Below are 22,347 nucleotides of genomic sequence, written 5' to 3'. Positions count from 1 at the left end.
ATCCATTAGATCCAATAACTCTTGCATTAGACGCCTTCGGCTCTAATACTAGGAGCAAGCGTAGGGACCTCGGTAACCGTACCCCTCGAACTTGGCAGAGTTCGAAGTGTAATCTAACCTAAACATCAGCCCGCTGAGTTTCTCGCTAGATCTTCTCAGCGGATCACGATTCTGATCCGGTAGTAGATTAATTCGCGAAGCAGCTGATCTTGAATTGTTAAGTCTCCTTTGGAGGCGCTCGGTTGAACTGTTAGCAAATTCCACGCCTCCTGACTGAGCCCGTGCTCACCCACCTGTTCTGGTGAAACTGGTAAAGCCTCCGGTATCCAATCAATCATAAAATAATAATAAAAAACGAAAAAAGTAAATAAATATGTGCTTGCGTGACGAATACAAAATATCCCAAATAGTTTTCATACTCGTATTCGTAACTGTTCGTCTGTACTCAGGGAGTATCTAAATGATTCATTAACTTATTCTCTTACGTATCTATGTATGTACTTGTTTAAATTGTTAATCTTGTTATTATTTTGAAATTTTGGATGCAAAGTGCTATTTAAATATTAGCTCGTCAATTTATACTATGCCTTCGTTGTTGTTTCGTTACTTCGTAGTCTATTTGGAAAACTAACAGTATCAACTATTCATAATAAGAATCAAATTTAGGTTGTTGTTTACAAATCATGTTATAGTAGTAGATAGTAGTCTAAGGTATATAAATATGTCTACAACGAGTCTCTTGAAAAAAAAATTCTATTCAAAAGTACATAGAAAGATTTTAATACATATACCTAATTTGTTGGTACAAAACCATTTCGGTTCCTTACAATAAAAAATACCTGAGTTAGGAACTAGGAAGGTATTCAGAATTATTTAATAGAGGCTTTTTAAAACGTACCTGTGCCCATCAGGTGCTGGATCTTTCTTGTACTCAAGATTTCCATCACAAGTAACTCCTTCACGGGAAACTGTAAGTTATTGCGCATAATTAAGTTTCAATTCCAAATCTAGTTTCTGTTACAGAACAAATAAATTGGACATCTTACTCATGTTAAATATTACGCAAATAATGATTAATATATTCGAATATCGGTACATGGTTTTCCTTGAAATTAAAATTTCAATTAAATTAAATTCAAATAAAATTTCACTAACTTTCTTATCAGGTATACCAATTAAAATTTCTATAAAATAGGAAATCATGCGCGTTCGTTTTCTGAATTGAAATTAATCCTATACATATTTAATTATTTTCAGCCAAATGATTTTCAATATAAACTCATAACAATTCTGTACACGACGTTGAAGCACAAAACGTTAGTAGCTTTTATATAATTCGCATGTAATTCAAATTCTGCTTGTTGCAAAGAAATTTTGTAAAGAAAACTATTACGTCTCGAAAAGAGACGCGTTAGTTAATGTGTCGTGGCAAGTTACGGCGACGTGAGTAGTATCACGATCACTCCGCGATGAGTCACGTCAAGTTACGCTGCGCCAGTTCGAACGCAAACGTGCAGATTTGTTGTTCAATGCTTCATACATTATTATCATATCGTAACCGCGTAAGTACCTATCCCTGACCCCTGCTGTATTGATAACGTGATACGATGTGCGAAGTCCTTTCAACTATGTAGTTATTTATTCGATTTGTTTATTCATAAGTCCATTAAAAGTTTGAAGCCCGTTGAATTAGTAAAATATTACGTCCTAAAGATAAGAATGTGCTAACATCAATAAGAACTAATCGAACTTTTAAAGGTGTGGCCTAATAAGTAGCCGGATGCTCTTAAGTTATTCAACTCACATTAGTTAACGTAATATGCATATAAAGATAAAAACCTGTTCTTTCGCTGACACAAAAATAACGAAAAGATTAAATTAGGTTTGATTTTAATATAAAATGGCGTCTTCCATAAATCTTTAACACTAAATTTGTTCATAACGCACGCATCACGCTTAATTATTATTATTATTCGTCATGCGTAGACAGTTTATGAGCGTGGCAAAGGCGTGTACTGTGTAGGTTGATTGGGTGTGTGGGTTGCGCGTCAGGTGGGCGCGCAAGGCGCTGGCCGCACTAGACTCGATGGCGCTGCGCAGCCATGCTGGTTTGCCTTGACGTTCACCCAACACCCAGAGGGCCTTTCACGCTTTACTAAAAAAATATTTTCGATAAATAAGGAAATGACATAATTAATTTCTTTATACCCTCTAACTCTCTCTTTGTCTATCTTCAGTAAGGGAAAAATGTGTTTAAAGTCATTGATTTACTTCCTAACCTGATTGAGAGGGATGAGCTAATGTCATCGATTTGCGAATAACCATTAATATTATTAATATTGTTTTATTTAAGAACTATCTAAAGCATTAATATCTATTAAATATTAATTAAAAATCAATACAACTTCACATGCCACATCTTAGTCAATGCCGAATTTTAGTCAATAGCCGAAATTAATCCTTAGAACAGAATGTTGTTTAACACTAAAAAGATTTACTGGAAAACTATGATAAGGTCTTAAGCTCTAGGAAATAGGATTTTGTCTGATAAAGAGTACCAAATGAGTACTGAGCAAACGCGACCTTCATTGCCTGACTCTCAATCAGGCGCGTCAGAACTTCATAGGTGTTCCTAGGTCATTAGTGCCTCAAATCACACGACTATCTTTAATGGTTTAACGGTTCTAAATATTTGAGTAAATTATATGATGTGGCACCAAACACCTACGTCGTTGACGTTCAAACAAATTCTTCATATCGATCTTGCACCTACTAAATGAACGTACAGTGCATACTTTTTCATTGCCATCGATCCAGAACCAACCATACCAGATCATATGGTATACTTGACTAAGCTAGCCGAAGCTCGTGGACCCAAAGTTGACAGTTACGCTGTTGCCAATCTTTCTGAATTAAGTTAATATTTATGTAACTATTATTAACAAACTTAACGCGTTCGCTACTAGCTCCGGCATACAAAAAATATTGAAATAAAAAAATATATATTGAAAGGTTGCAATACGAAACCTTGATAATATCGTGCGTTCGTTGACAATATGAGCCGTGGTTGTCCGTGGCATACATGTATGTGCCACCTTGTGGTTTAGTCCCTTCGTCAATGGCAGTGCTGCGGAAATACATGACGTTGAAACAATATGAATAATACCCACAAAGGAATTTTCAACACAACGATGACACTTAGGTATTGGTGTTCTTATTTAGCCGGCCTCTTGATTTGTCTAAAAAAAGTTTTGCTTTTTATTTCGGAAGAGAATATAATATGTATTTAGATATTAGTGAATTTATTTAGATTTCAGGATGATCAAAATCTAATAACATAAAAAACAATACTTAATAAATATTGATAGATACCTATTTTATAAGTTGAAGTTTAACGTTAACTCACGTGTTTGTGTAGTGATCTAATTACATAATTTCTTTTTATTCCCGTTTTAAAAAAGTGTACTAAGCAATAATAATTTTCTTTCAGTAATTCAATAACTACTTGAACTCTGATCGACAGAGACGATACTGCACATAAATGTTAAGGTGGTTCATTTACAAATCAATATTCTCTACTTGCTTCGATACTACGTACCGTTTTGCGAAGTGGTGACGTGACAAAATGACCTCAGGCGCCACGTTTACTACCAATAAGCGGGACGTGTTTGTTCATAATAAAACTCCCGGCTGCTAATAATTTGAATAAGCAACTGATTTTCGTTACATCCATTCAAGTAAGTGTAGGTCTTATACGATGAATCTACTACTAGCTCATAACATCTAATCCAACTTGTTTGAATTTAGTACCTATATAAATTTAAAGTATTAAAATATAAATTCTGGTGATTATATCTTATATGATTCGTAGAAAATGTACTCAAGATCAAATCCCATACAAAAGTAAGAAGAGCTCATGCATAATAAATTGTAGTACACCTGTGGTGACGGCATAGCGCACATGTTTATTTCTATAGTATATTTACCGGATCCGACTGCGTATTAACGAAAGCAATTGGAAAGTGTACTGCATGCGCATTGTGCTAATTCTTTAAATGTTCATTAGTCATTCAGGAGAAACCTAGGCACATAGGTAATTTATTCAGTGGATTAAACGACTCTCCATATAAAGTGCGACCTACCTTGCCTTACCAGTTGCGTTGTCTTGCTGGACTTGCTATCTAATAAATTACCTATACATTCACCGCCCTACTATTTTGTAGAAATAATTGGATAAGAAGTTTACAATAATTTATTTTTACACCATAACACGAACTAATCTGTTACAATGAAAGCTCTACGTGCAGCTAAGAACCGAATGCTGTGTACGACCACTTTTATATTTATTGCTGATCCGATTAGAATTTCATAAAAAGTAGTTTCATCACATCACAAGTACGAACAATGTCGATTACGATTTAAATACGATTTAAAAAAAAAGCTTTTTATCTAATATTTTTGGGAAGTATTATAATTGTGAATCAGACTTCATATATCAAGGTGAATGATGGGATTCATGTGGTGATGTCTATGGGCTAATCGGGGGTGGACCGTGAGAAGTACATAAAAAGTATAGTCTTACCTAATAAATGCATTCTCATATAATTATGTAGTTTATCTAATGTATTACGACAAGTGACAATAGTAAAGTAATTTCCTTTGTATTTGTGGCAGTCATGACGCATACCTGTCGACGATTCCGCTTTGTACGTAAGTATTTACGATTCGATCTTAGTTCTCCATTCCAGGATGTCAGCTGCGGCTCTACAAACATGCACTTATACTAAATAAGTTATAGGAACGCATAGTAATCGAGTTCATTGTTTCTGTGCATTACTTTATGCGCAAAGTAAGCGTTTGTTGTTACAAATATAATCATAATCTAATATGATTACTATTTTGTCCGGTTTTCGCAACTCGTAGCCACAATTAAAAGTATTTTAAATTTTTTTTTGTGTCTTTGAAATGTCGGAAATAATATATTTATATATAACTAGCTGTCCTGGCAGACTTTGTAGTGCCTCAATCAATAAATAAAAGACCTAAAATTATGTATAAAATAAACTTAAAACAAACAAAAGGAATCCGTCGGACGGAAGACACATCAAAGGAAAAACAAAATTGTTATTATTTTTTAATTCCGAGCATTTTCATATTTATCTACCTTTTAAACCTTCTCTGGACTTCCACAAATAATTCAAGACCAAAATTAGCCAAATCGGTCAAGCCGTTCTCGAGTTTTAGCGAGACTAACGAAAAGCAATTCATTTATATATATATATATAGATATAATATATATTTATTAATAATATATTTAATATCTTTACATTATTTCCGATGTTTCGATTGCTTTACAGTTTTCGTGGTATTCATTCGCGAAGCAATTGCTCTTGATTTGTTAGGTTTCCTTCGGAAGCGCTCGGGCAGTTGTTAGCAAATCCCACCCTTACTGGCTGAGCCTGTGTTCGCCCACCTGTCCTGGTGAAACTGGAAAGGCCTCCGGGCCAACAGTAATATTTCAATCATAAAAAAAAGTTTTCGTGGTCACGGACGACTGACGTGTTAGGTATTAGTTCCACATTTGGATATTGTTCTAACTCAAACCAGTATAATAATAATAATTAATCGTTTAGATATAAATTTCCTACATATTATGAAAATTTCATAGTAAATGTTTTATAAAATAATTTTTTTCTTATTAGAACTCGCGGGGCTCAAACCCGACTCCAATATTCCCCGCAACGTGACTGCTGACGCCCATCGTGAGACATGACGTCAGTCTCAATTGTAACGTACTGACCCTTGAAACTAATTATTTCAGACGCATGACTTATTTGTGGCAAAAAATGAATTACGTTAGTGGTATTTATAGATACAAGGTTTATAAATGAAATAAATACCTATAAGAAAATGTATTGTTATAATTTCTCAACTGTTTTCTTTTTTGTAAGTCTATGAATATTTGTATGATGGCACTATGAAGCTTGAATATGTTGCAATGAAATTATTCAGTTGAAAACAGAAAATAGTTCATTCATCTAATGTACCTTTGTCCAACTGCAAGTTAAATTTTAATAATTATAAATTGCTTTATAGTTTAAAGAATAAAAATAAAAAAAGAGATTTATAAAATTACATTGTGTAATTTTGGGATGAACTAATTGTAATTTTTGTGTGTGACAAACTTCACACGCATATTGCCTATATGTATTCAATGTATTATAAATAAATAAAAATACTTTATACATTATGTATTGCTGTATAAAAATCTTTATAATAATACTGTGTTGCTGTGTGGTACCTACATAATAATATCGAGCTATCGTTTTCCGAGAAACGATGGCGCGAGCGCAACGGCGCGTCGAGCGGCTTGTGACGGCGGGACGCGGGACGGGGCTAATGCCCAACAGTGTAGGCATACATACGCAAGAGTTGTCCAATATGTGTAATATTATAGTGATAATAGTTACCTATGCTGCGAGTCAAGTCTTTAATAATGTAGTGGGGTCAACATGAGTGAAAATATAACATTGTTACTTTTGTTATGGAAATAACTCGACGCAGAATCACGATTCCATAGCTAGTTGAGCTACCCCGCCCCGCGTGACTACTAAATTACTCGACGCACAACACAAGTTAGTTTTCCATCTAGCGTTAAACGTAGTTTCGTAATAACTTATTTGGAGATTAAATCCTCACAGATAATATCGATATAAATTTTGCTTCCTTCTACTTTTTTTCCTGATAAATAATACGTGGAATGTTGTACCTAGTTACTTTGGCACAATATACTAAAGAGGTTCATTAAGAAAAAAAAACATTAAATTTTTTTTTGGCTTTGGCTGTGGCCATTTAATTTTTGAATTTTTCTTTTAGTTTTTAAACTATAGATTTCATAATTTACATAATATATCCGTTTCACCATCCACCCCTTAAACCAGTATGTAAATATGTAATGATAATACATACAACAAAATGAAATGATTCATTCGTTGTTTCGAAAACTGGGTCATCTACACTTAAATGGCTTTGCGTATTGATAATAAAATTTAGGAACATTTGTGGGATCAGATATATCATTTGATTTGCATAAGCAACATCGATTTACTAATCTTAATAGCTTTATACATCTAAGATCAAAATCTGATAATATGCTCTCAAAAACAGGATTACGTATCAGACACGAATATTTGAATCCTATTGGAATAGTCGTTATCTCGGATATGCGTAAATATTGCCACGACATTTAATACCATGCCATTTCAGCTTGAAAGGTTTTTGCAAGACTAACCGATAGAAACCTAACTTAATTAGTGCTAAGAATAATTGATACTTGTCCGAGATCAATCTCAGACATTACTCTTAACGAGCTAGACTCACGAGATTTCGGCGCACCCTGTGTTCTCGTCTGTCAAAAAACTGAAATATTACCTCGCTAGTGTGGTCGTATTAAAATCTCATAATTTTTATCATAAAACATCTTGACGTGGGATTAGCCAAGTTAAACAGGTTTTATTGAAGCTACAGCCTGAATTCACGCGGCTTAGCGCAACATTAAGGATGATCTCTATTGCGCCACCGATATTTATATCAGAGCTGTGGAGATTAAAAAAGCGAACTCGGTGATACACATGGGTGGTCCGTGAACACGGGTGGCAAGGCGTGCAATCGACTCATTTTTATCAAGAAGCCAAGAGGCCAATCGTTGAGAAAAAACTCATGAAAACTGATATCAGCATGTTTTTATGATCGCAGCTCATTTCAAAACCTGGTCACACGATTAGTGATATGTACCGTTATGTACGGCACGTACTATCATAAGTTTCTGATATTTTTATCTTGACTGTTGGCACGATAGTATTAACTCCGTGAACAATAACCCTACAGAAACACTTTCTTTGGCAACGAATAAATTTGCGTCACAACTAGCCGTCGTTTCACACTAAAAGTATCTACTAAGTATCAGTGAAAAGTCCATTGACTCATAATTAAACTTAATGTAAAGATTTATTAATTATTATTTATTATACAATTTAATTTAAGTAGGTAAAAGTGTGGTTTGGTATTTACGAGCTTTTTATGCACCAAAAATGTATTAAAAATTATTTATTAATTCAAATCTATTTTCACTCATCGCCATTTTCGCGTAATAGCGTAAAATTTAGCTGTTTCAATTATTATATTCTTGCAGTAAAATGAAATGAATTATATGTAAAATCTTGATATTAAGCCATTATCGTTTCTAAACATCCGGAAAATTTATAAAAAGGTTAATGATCAGAAATCCAAATGAAAAAAAATGTTATTAAATATTGATTCTTAAATTTACATAATTGAAGAATACGTGTGAATTTAATAACGTACCGTTAAGTTGCCTAGTTTGTTGTCATCGTACTGTGGAAAGTTCCAGAGCTGTTTAAGCTACTTATTATGTAACCTTAAATACAAGAAACTCTTTCTTGTGAGTATTTAGTTTAAAATTTTCCGTTGATTTAAACCAATTTCGTGTAAATTGATATTTTAAAGCAATCAACTCATTTTTAATTAGACATGTTGATATGATAATATCTACTTTTTTAGGATTTACTTGTGTTTGTATAATATCATTTTGCACATCTAAATATGATTTTCATTTTAACAATAACTGCAAATAGAGCGCTTGCAAAGTAGTGCGTGCTGGATCCATTATCACAAAACACGAACGTCTAGGTTAAAGGGCAGAACGATTATGCTATTGAGTGCGCAGTAATACACACTCCATGTTTACAGAAAACAACCGTTTTCGCAGCGCCGGCATCTGTGATCTCGCCGAACATCAAATGAAGTGATATTAATTAAAATAATTAACAAATGAGCGCAGGCATGAATTCATTAAACTAGAACACATATTTCATTTGTCCCTGATTTTACAATATGAATAAAAATCGGGAAAATGTCAATTTTACATGTATTAAAAAATAGCCGCCGAACATTAGTTCATTGTGCAGGATATGACTGGACATTCGTAGCTGTGAACGATGTGGGCTCGCTGAATATTATAATTAGTCGAGGCCGGTGTGAGTAATGGCGTTGGAAATAACACGCAGGCGGCGTTGGCGCCAAGCGAAGCGGCCATCTCGGCGCACACAATCGCAGCACATATCCCCTTGTGTGCGTTGCCGCCGACCGGTCTGTCTTGTGACTTGTACTATTTATGTTTCAAATGACGTGACACTCGGCTGACTTATTTGGCAACCTAATAATGCGTGTTTCTAGATTTTAGATAGAGACGAGGCTTTCAACGGCGATCATGAAAATTGCCTAGTATTTTTCGAAAACAATTGATGGATTAATTAATATTGTGTTTGAACCGTTTCTCGAAAACGAAGAGATATGGTACGGTTAATGATAGACGACAACGAAAATTTTGCACTATTGCTAATGTTGATTCAAAATTTATTGGCTTTATGGACATACGTTTTAATTATATACGCGACGCATACTTAAATTCGAAATAGCACGACGGACATGTACGTCCATAATTTTACGATAAATCTCTAAAAAAATTTAGGTACTTGTCACACAATAGCATTATGTGATGATGATAAATTCTGTCCACTCACTTCAACCTAGTACCTACCTCAGTCTACAGGGTGCTCCAAAAATACGTTACTTTATTTTGCCCGCCATTTTAATAGGTATCATGGCTCAAGCTGTCACTACTTGACATATCATTGCGCCACTTTGAGAAGGCGGCATGGCCAGTGCCGGATTAACCATGTAGCAAGAGTAGCAATTGCTACGGGCCCCGCGCGAACGTGGGCCCCGCATATTTAAACCCACTTATCTCTGCCCGAGCTTAATTTTTTCAGTGACTTATTAAGAAAAAGTTGTTTGTATAAACGTGTAGAATTTCAATCAGCCTGATAATCAGCTCTACAAAAAGTCTTCAAAAACAAAATTATTTTATAGCTAGATAATCTCATCTCTGGCTTTTTGTACTTGTCAGAGCCTAACAGCGCCTATAGTAATTTACTAAATACCCACAAAATTGTAACCTATAGATGGCAAATAAACGTATAGACTATTGATTTGTTTTTTTACCACTTTATACTTAAGAACCGATAGTAGATCAAGGGCTATTTGAAATAATTTGCTAGCCCCGCGCTTGCTTAATCCGACACTGGGCATGACATGAGAACTCTCTTGTCGTGGCCGATGGAAGCTACATACCCGATCCTGTAGAACGTATGGTAAATAGTCGACGTCACCCAAAACACGTCATTACGGATCCTCCCGATCCATTAACGGTGCATTTAGGTACCACAAGCACCGGTCACCGTCGTCGTTGAACCCGTCGCTTGCGACGAAGGGCTCGGCGAGTAAATTAACCCACAGAAACAGCGCACTGAGTTTCTCGCAGGATCTTCTCAGTGGGTCGCGTTTCCGATCCGGTGGTAGATTCTGCGAAGCGTGAACAAGGGGTTCGGTACTTAAAAGCACCGTTAGTGGATCGGGAGGATCCGAAGTGACGTGTTCAGGGCGACGTCGACTGTTTACCATTCGGTCCGCAGGAACGGGTGTGTAGTTTCCGGTGGCCACGACTAGAGGATTTCATGTCGTGCCGCTTTTTCGAAATGGCGCACTGTTGCCGACTATAAATACTTGCTGATGGACTCAGGGTCCATGTTCTTTTTTTGTTTTTTTTTTTTGCTTAGATGGGTGGACGAGTTCACAGCCCACCTGGTGTTAAGTGGTTACTGGAGCCCATAGACATCTACAACGTAAATGCGCCACCCACCTTGAGATATAAGTTCTAAGGTCTCAGTATAGTTACAGCGGCTGCCCCACCCTTTAAACCGAAACGCATTACTGCTTCACGGCAGAAATAGGCAGGGTGATGGTACCTACCCGCGCGGACTCACAAGAGGTCCTACCACCAGTAAAGTCCATGTTGTCGTCGAGATGTAGGTACGTTTCTTGCGTACCACGGTGCTCCGACGGCTATCCTGCAAAAACGGGGTTGAATGAATTGAAGAGGTTTTAAATTAGTACGGGCTGCGTGAGCAAACTACACTAGCTTAGGTCATGACCGGGCGTATGCAAGTTTTGTAAAGTGTTACTTTATTACGAAGGGACAACTTACTTCGCTTACTTAAATCATCGGATAGAGGCGTAATATGAACGCGGCTCGGTCGCGTACCGACTTGACATGGGGGCGGCATGTCATCCCTCTGTCGAGGGTGACGCCTAGATACTTGACCGTCGAGTCCCACGGTATGGGCTGGGTGAAAAGAGTGATGGGGCGAATGGCGGAGGCGTTAACGTGCCTATTTGTGAGTGCGCTGCTCGAATTGGTTTTGGGAAGGCGACCCCTTTGAAGAGCACCGCTGTGTTTTTCGTGGAGTTGAGGTCGATGCGCCACTTCCGGAACCACTGTCCCATGGTGGTTGCTGCGGTCTGGAGTCGCCAGTGCAATAACGACTTCTTCCTACATGAGTAGTACATTGCCGTGTCATCGACGAAGAGCGCTATATGGGTCTCAGGAGACTAGGGTATATCGTTGATATACAAATGAACAGTAACGGGAAGAGCGTGGAGCCTTGCGGGACTCCAGCCGTTAAGTTGCTGGGGCGAGAGTGAGTTCCCTCTACTCGATAGCGAAACGAGCGGTTCGACAAGTAGTCGCATATAACGAGCATGAGTCTGTCCGGCACTCCCATGTTGTACCTACAGTTGGTGTTCACAAAACCCAAGATTTATTGCTGAAAATCTCTCCATCATAACGTGTGACTGTTTGATGCAATTTTATGGTCTGAACGAGTCATTGAAACTTACTTTTTCGAAAATGAGACCGGAGCAAATATTACGGTGAATGGATTGCGATTAATGATTTTATATTACTGGATTTATAGGATATTAATGTGAATTTGCGTTTGAATGTGTTGAATTTACGTGCAGCGACATCTGTTGATAACAACATAAATAGAAATAAAAGTATCTCAGGACGCCCCGAGAGCCACGACAGCGTGCACGGACGTCAAAAACACACCGAACCAGTCGGGAACGCGAGACCGTGTGGAGCGCTTCCTCATTTGTCGGCGCCGCTCGGAGCCGCTTCGGCAAGCCAATCGCGGCACACTTATTTTTTCGTTTCGTTTCATTTCGTTTCATCGAGTTTGAAATCACAACGATTTTAAAGAAGTTTCACTTCAAAAAGAAATAAGAAGTAAAGACTTTTGCAATTAAAGTTTCCTGGCCGTGTGATTTCTTGGCGAGGCGATCACATTTGACCACCCAAATCTTGTGATTTAACGCCTTTAGATTTTTTTTACCCATCTGCTAGTAGCCTCGAAGGGCTATTCTGGTTTCGCCTTCGTTGGAGGGCGAGCTCACTGAGCTCTGTTGAGAAGATTTGCTAACATCGGTCCTAGCAAGATCATTGCTTCGCTGAATCAGGTCTAAGCCCACAATCGATTCAAGACCTTAAAAACGCATTTCATAAAATAGCACGTCAAAAACGGTTCCAATTTGCAAAATAAGCTGCAATTTCATGAAAATAATCCAGTCAGACAAGTTACATGGAACCTGAATTTAAAGATATTCCCACTTACTAGCACCAATTTATATTATTATTATTATTTTTTATTGCCCTTGTAGGCAAAAGAGCATACGGCCCACCTGATGGTGAGTGGTTACCGTCGCCCATGGACTTTAGCAATGCCAGGAGCAGAGCCAAGCCGCTGCCTACCGCTTAATACTCTCCACAAGCCTCGTTTGAAGAAGGACATGTCATAGCGCTCGGGAAACACCGTGGAAGGGAGCTCATTCCATAACCGGATGGTAGGTATGTGGCAAAAAAAGACCTCTGGAAACGCACTGTCGATGAACGCAGCGGTTCCAGATAATATGGATGAATTCTGCTTCGATGGCGGGAGGTGCGATGACAAAAAGGAGATGAGGGAATCATCTCAAACAGTTCCTTGAAAATTGTATGAATGATTGAAATTATATGTAAGTAGCCTGATTTCTCAGAAATTACTATTTAATTGTCATTAACCGTAACAATGGCTTTTTTGCGATGGAAAAATCGCCTTTGACCCTGAGACCTTGACAAATGGCTGAATTCGAAGGCTCAGTTGGGAAGGGAAAGTTTGCTAATAGCTGACCGAACGCCTCCAGAAGAGCCACAATAGCTCAAGGGCGGCTCCTTCCCGAGTATATCTACCATCAGATCTGAATTGCGATCCACTGAGAAGATTCGGCGACAAACACAGCGGGCTAATGCCATGAGCTAAGGTTCGCTCGAAACTTTTCGGCAACTTCGGCCAGTAACTTGAGATTGTGTGTCCATTTTCATAAGTTGGAAAATCCAAGGCATACCTACATACTTGGCCTTGTTTCAACAATAGTCAGGTACCGGTAGACTAAAACAAGAATATCCTGTGACAGTGTTTGCCAAAAATATCCTTGACTTCGTCGGTTGGTAAAGTTAAAACCCATTAATTTTTGCTTTATGGGCCAAACTCGCGTCCGGCTGAAAGTCGTAAACACTCGCACATCTGAACCATCTGCAAATGCAACAAACATGCAATATAAAACGCTTTTGATACGCTAGCTTTTATATTTCTAAACGTTTATTATATATATTTTGTAAGTAAAATATAATATGAAGACGTCAGGTGCGTGCGTCAATGTTTGTCAGTTCGCGCACGGACGACCAAAATATACAAGCTACATCATAAGAATTTTTCAGACTCTAGTGAATGACATTGCTACAATTAACGAAGTATTCCACTACTTTGCTAGTACAGTAGTCTATTGCCACACCTTAATTATTATTGTCATTTCTGTATGTATTATACTAATTAATAAAGAAGAAAAAAAGGTAATTTCTACATCGTTGAATTTTTATTCGCAATATATTAATTATACATACAAATTAAAATCAAATGTATTGCAATTTACAATGCATAATGGTTAATGCTTTAGAACGCCACATGTGTTTGTACCTGAGTCGAATGTGCGATCAACGACCACGACGAACCCCTCCACAGTGGTGTAGCCAGACTGCTTGACGCCATTACTTTCTGCCCCACTGCTACTGAAAATCATCCATAATAATTTATTTGTACCCTCTCGAAAGATGAATGTCAGTTTATATTTAAACCGTTTCTAATAATAATTGATTTAATACATTAAAATTCATCAAAAATTAAAACAAGAAAATACGTTTTTTGTAGGACAAATTTCGTATTATGAAAAAAGCGACTATGATTAAACTGATTATTGTTATTATGATTAAACTCTTTTGATTTAGAAAGGCAGACGAGCATATGACCCAGCTAATGGTAAGTGGTTACCTTCGCTCATGGACGTTAGCAATAATGCCAAGGGCAGAGCCAAGCCTCTGCCTACCGCTAAGTAATCTCCGCAAACCTCGTTTGAACGAAGACATGCTATAACGCTCAGGAAACACCGAAGAGGGAAGTTCATCTAAAGCTTCGCCCTAACATGTAGATGAGCTCATTGGGCTCAAACCGGAGTGTAAATGGTAGTATGGATGAACTCAGCTCTGAAATTGTTTACAAAACCGCAGAACTTTGTTCATGTTTTCACGCTATAGGACAACGTGGTTTCGATGTGAACCAAATAAAACCGAATTAAAAGCATTTAGTCTGGTAAAATATTTACTAGTTGGTGCATACGGTATACCAGGAATTCCGTAAAGGTTGAAGTGTGCTAATAATACATACAGCAATAGAAATATTGGTAGTACTCGATTCACTTGATAGAATAGGCGTATGAAACTCTATCAATATCAGAATGTTTGTTTCAAGGTTTCTTTTACTAAATGAAGTTGCTTAACCTAAAAAGCCTATGTTAATAGTTATCACTTTTATATTCATTGTTATTAGACGAATTTGGAATGTCGCGTGTATAATATTATGTATAATATTAATATAATGATTTCCTTTTTTTTTTCCTGCATAAGCTGATGGTCTAGAGAGACCATGTCAGCGTCGCCGGGCTAATAGTTGAGCTCACGAGGCTCAAACCTGACGATGTTGCTAACACGAACCCTAGCAGGAGCCGTGCTTCGCAGAATCTACCACCAGATCGAAAACGCGACCCACTGAGAAGATCCGGCGAGAAACTCAGTGCCCTGTGTCTGTGGGTTAATTTACTCGCCGAGCCCTTCGTCGCAAGCGACGGGTTCGACGAAAACAATGACCGGTGCTTGGGGTACCTAAAAGCACCGTTAGTGGATCAGGAGGATCCGAAATGACGTGTTTTGGGCGACGTTGACTGTTTACCATTTGGTCTGCAGGATCGGCTATGTAGTTTCCGGCGGCCACGATGAAAGGATTCTCATGTCGTGCCGCTTTATCGAAGTGGCGCGCATTGATGCCGACTGTAGATACTTACTGATAGACTCTAGGTCCAGGTCGTTATACTGGTCGATGTTCCTCACGAACCACGGCTCCGACGGCTATCCTGCAAAAACGGGATTGAATAGTTTGAAGGGGTTTCAAGTTAGTGCGGGCAGCGTGAGCCAACACTACACTTGCACACCCCCGATTACTCTCTTTAGACAACCCATACCCTGGGCCAGGAAGGTCAAGTACCTGGGCGTTACCCTGGATGCATCGATGACATTCCGCCCGCATATAAAATCAGTCCGTGACCGTGCCGCGTTTATTCTCGGTAGACTCTAACCCATGATCTGTAAGCGGAGTAAAATGGGACATTTTACTTCGGAACAAGGTGACACTTTACAAAACTTGCATAAGGCCCGTCATAACTTACGCGAGTGTGGTGTTTGCTCACGCGGCCCGCACACACATAGACACCCTCCAATCTCTACAATCCCGCTTTTGCAGGTTAGCTGTCGGAGCTCCGTGGTTCGTGAGGAATGTTGACCTACACGACGACCTGGGCCTCGAATCTATCCAGAAATACATGAAGTCAGCGTCGGAACGGTACTTCGATAAGGCTATGCGTCATGATAATCGCCTTATCGTTGCCGCCGCTGACTACTCCCCGAATCCTGATCACGCAGAAGCCAATCACCGTCGACGCCCTAGACACGTCCTTACGGATCCATCAGATCCAATAACCTTTGCATTAGACGCCTTCAGCTCTAACAAAATTTTGTAATTTTTTTTCTGTATGCACCTGATTTGAATTGCAATCCAGATTGTTATGTTAAACATTTAAACTTATAATTTCTTTGGTTGTAATTTGTTTTATGCATTAATAAAAAGAGAAAAAAAAAACACTAGGAGCAGGCTTAGGGACCCCGGTAACCGTACTCGTCGAACTCGACAAAGAGTTCGCCGTGCAACCTAACCCATGAATCAGCTCGCTGAGTTTCTCGCCGGATCTTCTCAGCGAGTCGCGATTCCGATCCGGTAGTAGATTCATTCGCGAAGCAGCTACTCTTGAGCTGTTAGGTCTCCTTCGGAGGCGCTCGGGAATCTCTTAGCAAATCCCACCCCTCCTGGCTAAGCCTTTGCTCGCCCACCTGTCCTGGTGAAACTGGAAAGGCCTCCGGGCCACCAGTAATCCTTCAATCATAAAAAAAAAAAACTACACTTGCATAGGTCAAGAAAGATTTCCTCTATATCTTTTTTTTTTTTCCACTGGAGAACATCGCCGGATCCCCACCCGCACGGCAGGTGGGGTATGTGGGAGTCGAACGTCACTAAAAACTCCTGCCGCTCACAGCCGGCGCCCTACCCCGGACCGGGTGGGAACCCAGTCGGAGCTATTGAGACGGCGGGACAGGGTTTACGCAGTGCACATTACATCCATCCCGCCGTCCCCCCGACGCCGGACCGGCGGCCGCCAGCAACACGACCGCCGGTTCCCTCGGTTCCTCTATATCTAGGTATATTTATTTCATTTGAAAGTTTCAATCCAATGTCTTTTACTTTCCTCTTAAAATCGATTACATTTATTTAAAATTCGCATAATAAATCCCTCTTCAACACGCTAGTGGACAATATAATAATAATTAAATGTAATATTAATTCTCTCCATCCAAAAAATTGATGATACACTTATGGTAAAAAAAATATCATTTTAAGTCATATTATCATGAAGGAAAATTTAATGTTTGACGTTTCAATGGACTAATCACTGAAATGGCCAATCATAGAATCAACCAATCAAATAATTTGAAACTCTCCGTCTTATCGCCTGATAACAAACGAAATTAACTACTTACTGAAGTTTCTTTCCGTTGATTACAATGACTGAAATGATAATGGAAAGCTTGATCACGAATGATCACGTTTAAAAAATAATTCTTGTACATATTGTAAATACCTATCCGTAATAAGGAGAATATTTGCTGTTTGCGAGACGAATCATAAATATTTACAGACCTTTTGAAAAGTATTATATAGATAAATGGACACCAATGCAAATACATATCTAGAAAGTATCAAGCCTATTATTTTTACTTATATAGTATTTATAACCATTATTCATATTATTATTTGTCTATAAAATGATATAAAAGTACAATTAAACGTAGCACTTGTTAGTGTTTGTTTGTCCGAATTATGTAAACCATGCGTGACACATCCATATTTTACGTCTATCACCGCGCTACGACCACGACACGACCATTTCAGTTCTACTTAAATTGTTAATATATTCATAATCCTCGCTGTCGCATTGTCAAGTGTTACTAAACTTATCGATTAAGTACTAAACGGATGTTAATTTTTTAATTTAAGAAAAATCTATCAACCCTTCAAAAATTAAATCATCTTTTAACTGGATTACTATTCCCTAGCTACGCCAATAAACTCTGTTATGGATTTTTTTTGTATAGTTTATAATTTCGGGCTTTTTCAATTGAGAACTTCACATACCAATACAAATGTGAACTTTACCTTACCAAATCGATAAAATTAAAATAATAAACGCTAAATCAAACTGTCTAACAATATGATATCTGTTCATGAGAATATTTTGGAAGACAACACGTCACGTTAAAAAATATCTATTAGAATTCATATTAAATTTATGATTATTTTTATCGTTATAGTGCAGAAAGTCAATGAAAATAAGCCCAATGAGGCCTTAACCCAAGCACATTATAGGTATAGTTTATGTGCTGATTATTTAATTTATTTTCATTCAACTTGAATTTTATTACACTATAGATGTAATTAACTACTATAACTTTGTAAAAAAAAACTTACAATAACACCGTTCAAGTTCATCCATATTAATTTTAAGCTGGTCATTGTGAAAAGCACATTTTCACATTTTTTTTCTTAATTTTGAGCTTGATTGCTTCCTTATTTTGTATGATGTATTTTAATTTGAATAACATCTCGTTCTAAAGAACAAAGTTTAACAGCAGAATGGGACCAACAGGTAGTCAATATGTATTTAAGCGCCAGCGCTACCTGCCAAGCGTAACAAGAAAATTAAAGGCAATGAAAGTAGAGGTACATTTTAAAACAACTCTCTTTATTTTATATAATAGTGTATAGTAATAACATTTCATAATATGTAGGTACTCTTTCATAAACTGCACTTATAAAAATACATTCTAATATTTAATACACAAAATAAGCAGTCATTTAAGGTTGACGGCATAATGCACTATGGCGGCGTGTATGTTAAGGCACAGTGATTTAGGGCTACGCCCCAGATGGCGCCAAGCGGGCGTCGGCGACTAGATCACAGTAAATACGGAGCTCAGCCCCTTCGGCGTCCTCTCATCTCAAAGGAGCCGAGTAAGAGGGCATAGCTGCACACCAATGAGGAGCAGAACACGCGGTCAAGGCGCAACCCGCTGCACTTTGTACTGGCACAAACGCAGAAACATATCCTGTATTCGAAACTGGCAATGAAGCGATTGATGGTCGCTTCTCATCTTCATCTTCAAGTAAGTAAGGTCGGAATAATTTAAACGGCTTGCGAGGTGGTTCAGGTGCAACTGGTGGATGCGCTAACGTTAGCGGTGAACATCTCCGTACTGATAAATCTATAGGTTCTGTTGACGGCTGTACCAATGCTTGAACAGGTAGAGGTGTAGGCAATGAAACTGACGTTGGCATCGTAGGAGGTGGAGGTGGTGTAGGTAATCTTGCACTTTCGGGGGAACCAGCAGCATATGGAGGAGGTGATGGCGCCGGCTGTGGAGCTCTCCTTAACAGCGCCGCTCGCAAAGCAGGTTCAGCTTGTAGCCACTTTTGGATCTGTCTGCGATGGATGCCAAACTTCCTAGCGGTGGCACGTTGGTTTCCTCTACATTGGGAATCACGTCTGTACGCTTCAAGGACTTGTAGTTTAAATTGTGGTGGAAAAATACGGCGGGAACCAGCTCGGCCCTCAGCGCGACGGTCTGAGGGCGCGGGGGCAGGGTGCGTGTGGGCGGCTGCCATTTTACTGTGGATACGTGTGCGCGTGTTGGTTGACGGCGCCGAACTGACTGCTCGCTCAGACTTCAGAGCGGGAGTCGCGCAGGCCGCGGATGTTGCTGCCTGTCCGACGTGCGTGAGTGTGCGAGCCTCATATAGCATAAGGCTAGAGACATACCAACGAACGAAAAAAAAAAACAATCAACCTTTGTACCACGCTTAGTGTACCTTTATTTTACACACTACAAAAAGCTTTTACGATGTGTTTAATCGGCAATATAATTTAGTTAAGTTAAAACTTCATGAACTTCACGCAACGATATTCCATAGGAAATATTGGTTTAAAAGTCTGTTTAATGTGGGATTTATAGTTAAATTTCATAATTTAGAAAGAGAAGTTTTTAAATAATCACTTAAAAATCGGTTTAACCATTTTATATATTTTTTTATAATTTAAAATTAAGGTATGTGTACATAGCCTAAGACAGTAATCTCGCCTCATTCTCGGCGTGAAAAAATGCCGCAAGTGGGAGCCGATAGCACGTAGCGCCACTATTGCTGTCTTTTTCATTCAACCTACACTTTAGCCTGGAGAGCGAGACAAATAATCTTGCCCTGCCCCGGTCGCTGCCACATCCGTTTACGAAACAAGTTTGCATGCGACGTTGACGCTTTGTACGCACGGCCGGGCTTATAACCATTCAGAGGGGTGCGGGCGGATAGGAATGTGTGCGAAACGGCAACACCGCCGACCGTGGCAGACAGGGTGTCGCCGGCTCGCCGCCGTAGACAGGCCGTCGCTCGGCGGCGCTAGCCCCTCTTACACCCGCTCACATCAGTCCCACCCGCAACGCACATCAACAAGTTATTTCGTCCCAGGATTTAACGGAAGCAGAAGACCTCAAGTTATGAAGCTAACCGTTGTGCTTGTGACGTTTTGGCATGCTTCGTAAACTTAGCGCCATCGTCGTTTCTTGGAAAGTTGTTTTTTTGTTAACGGCCGACCACGCCGTTCGCCGCGTCCGCTTTTGCTGGCGTCTAACAGAAATGCATTGCGGCATACAGCAGTTTTTGAAACAAACCAACGGCCATTAATTATATTAAAATTGAAATATAGGTATTTACAAAGAAACTTAAGCAGTAATTTGTCTTTTTTATTTAGAATTAAAAACATTCTTATTCTTCTTGGCGTGTTGAATATTATTACATTGACTTTCTGAAATTTCACTATATTCTAGTACATCAATGCCTCGATGGAGCTTTAATTTAAAGTCATTGTGCTTTAACGTTTCTCAAGAGGTATCAACGATCATTGGTTGATTGATTTAATTTATGCTTGAAATGGGGCCCCGCCAGGCGGTGAGATAACTAGTTATACGAACTTATTAAAAATAATACAAATACGTAAATATTTTTTATTTTATTTATATATTTCAAGTAATTAGATCAATAAAACATTTATTCTCACACCTTACACAGCTAAGTTTTCGCAGTTCATACGTTTGACTTGTTTGATGTATCGGAGTTTAAAAACATTTAAAATATAAATTTTACTATAAATTTGTCGTAGCTTTTATTTCTTTATTTTTATTGCTTAGATGGGTGGACGAGCTCTCAGCCCACCTGGTGTTAAGTGGTTACTAGAGCCCATTAACTCTGCCATTGCCGGTCCCAAGCCCGGATGAGAAAAGAGGAGGGTTGAGTAGAGCTGGACATTCCTACCGTAAAACGTCAACGCCGAGCACTGGGCGGCGGGAAATAACCCAGCCCCCGGATACAACCAGAGACCCGGAGCGGGACCAGTTTGCCGTGAAGGACTAAATCCCTTCGAAATACTGATGTGGAAGGACGTGGGAACCCACCACAATTACATCCCAAGAGAGTCATGGACAGAGAAACATTTAAACTGTTTCAAGGCCATGACCACGACCCTCAGTAATGAGGAAACCGACGCAAGGAGGAGGAGAGCCCATAGACATCTATAACGTAAATGGGCCGACCACTTTGAGACATAATTTCTAAACTCTCAAGTATAGTTACAACGGCTGCCCCACCCTTCAAGGCGAAAAGCATTACTGGTTCACGGCAGAAATAGGCACGGTGATGGTACCTACCCGTGCGGACTGGCATGAGGTCCTACCACCAGTGATTACGCAAATTATAATTTTGCGGGTTTGATTTTTATTACACGATGTTATTCCATATTTTAAGGTGGGTGGCGCATTTACGTTGTAGATGTATAAGGGCTCCAGTAACAACTTAACACCAGGCGGGCTGTGAGCTCGTCCACCCATCTAAGCAATAAATAAAAATAAAAAAAATATGCTTACATACCTATACCTATACAAGTCGAACCTTTTGCTTGCGACGAAGAGCTCGGCGAGTAAATTAACCCACAGACACAGCCCACTGAGTTTCTCGCCGGATCTTCTCAATGGGTCGCGTTTCCGATACGGTGGTAGATTCTGCGAAGCACTGCTTTTGCTAGAGTTAATGTTAGCAACGTCATCAGGTTTGAGCACCGTGGGCTCACCTACTTGTTAGAGTTACGCTGAAATTGCCTATCAAGGCCATCAGCTTAGGTAGAGAGAAAAAACAACTTTGCGAAGCACTGCTCTTTCTAGCGCTGTTGTTACCAACGTCTCTGGTTAGAGCCCGGTGAGTTCATCTACTGGTTCGATGAATCTAGCTTTTATTTTCCTACCTAGCGGTAGTCAGCGGCTGGTCTCTGCCCTTGGCATTGCTGAAGTCCATGGGCGACGGTAACCACTCACCATCAGGTGGGCCGTATGCTCGTCTGCCTACAAAGGCAATAAAAAAAATAAAAAATAAATACCTAAGCTGATTACCTTGAGAAGCTACGTCAACATAACCTAACAAGTAGTTGAGCTCACAGTGCTCAAACCTGACGACGTTGCTAGCACTTACCCTAACAAGAACAGTGCTTCGCAGAATCTACCGCCGGATCGGAAACGCG

General features: G+C 39.1%; 2 protein-coding genes and 1 long non-coding RNA gene across 14 annotated transcripts in view; 1 reads left to right on the top strand and 2 right to left on the bottom strand.

Annotated features, from left to right (window-relative positions):
* Positions 1 to 22,347, bottom strand: part of LOC101737360 (uncharacterized) — a 25,869-nt gene extending 3,522 nt beyond the window's left edge. The window contains exons 1-6 of one of the 12 annotated variants that reach the window (XR_009974981.1): positions 22,299 to 22,347; positions 13,992 to 14,080; positions 10,917 to 10,988; positions 10,213 to 10,443; positions 3,028 to 3,127; positions 899 to 968 (exon numbers count right to left, since the gene is read on the bottom strand). Coding sequence is in view for 8 of the 12 variants with exons in the window: in XM_062672458.1 (XP_062528442.1) it covers positions 899 to 968; positions 1,047 to 1,203 (227 nt within the window). In the remaining 4 variants the exon portion in view is untranslated. Of the gene's footprint in view, positions 1 to 898; positions 969 to 1,046; positions 1,512 to 1,839; positions 2,098 to 3,027; positions 3,240 to 3,372; positions 3,525 to 3,598; positions 3,743 to 4,142; positions 4,332 to 4,687; positions 4,758 to 8,364; positions 8,734 to 10,212; positions 10,444 to 10,916; positions 10,989 to 13,991; positions 14,081 to 21,704; positions 22,262 to 22,298 lie in introns of those variants that run through there. The other 11 variants (XR_009974977.1, XR_009974978.1, XM_062672462.1 and 8 more) reach the window with 11 other exon arrangements.
* On the top strand, positions 1,465 to 10,068 carry LOC134200175 (uncharacterized). Its single transcript, XR_009974982.1, has 4 exons — positions 1,465 to 1,562; positions 3,491 to 3,737; positions 4,675 to 4,710; positions 5,703 to 10,068. It is a non-coding gene; the product is annotated as an uncharacterized LOC134200175 (long non-coding RNA).
* Positions 18,454 to 20,924, bottom strand: LOC101736485 (zyxin). The gene has a single exon (XM_004928540.4). The coding sequence runs from the start codon at positions 19,530 to 19,532 to the stop codon at positions 18,726 to 18,728; it is 807 nt and encodes a 268-aa protein (XP_004928597.4). The 5' UTR covers positions 19,533 to 20,924; the 3' UTR covers positions 18,454 to 18,725.

This window comes from Bombyx mori, chromosome 15, assembly GCF_030269925.1.
Source record: "Bombyx mori chromosome 15, ASM3026992v2".
In the NCBI taxonomy this organism is placed as follows: domain Eukaryota; kingdom Metazoa; phylum Arthropoda; class Insecta; order Lepidoptera; family Bombycidae; genus Bombyx; species Bombyx mori.
This window is presented reverse-complemented; position numbering and strand designations above follow the sequence as displayed.

Bases quoted from the DNA above. Each gene is read 5' to 3' on its own strand.
- LOC101736485 (XM_004928540.4), bottom strand. From the start codon at position 19,532: ATGCTATATGAGGCTCGCACACTCACGCACGTCGGACAGGCAGCAACA.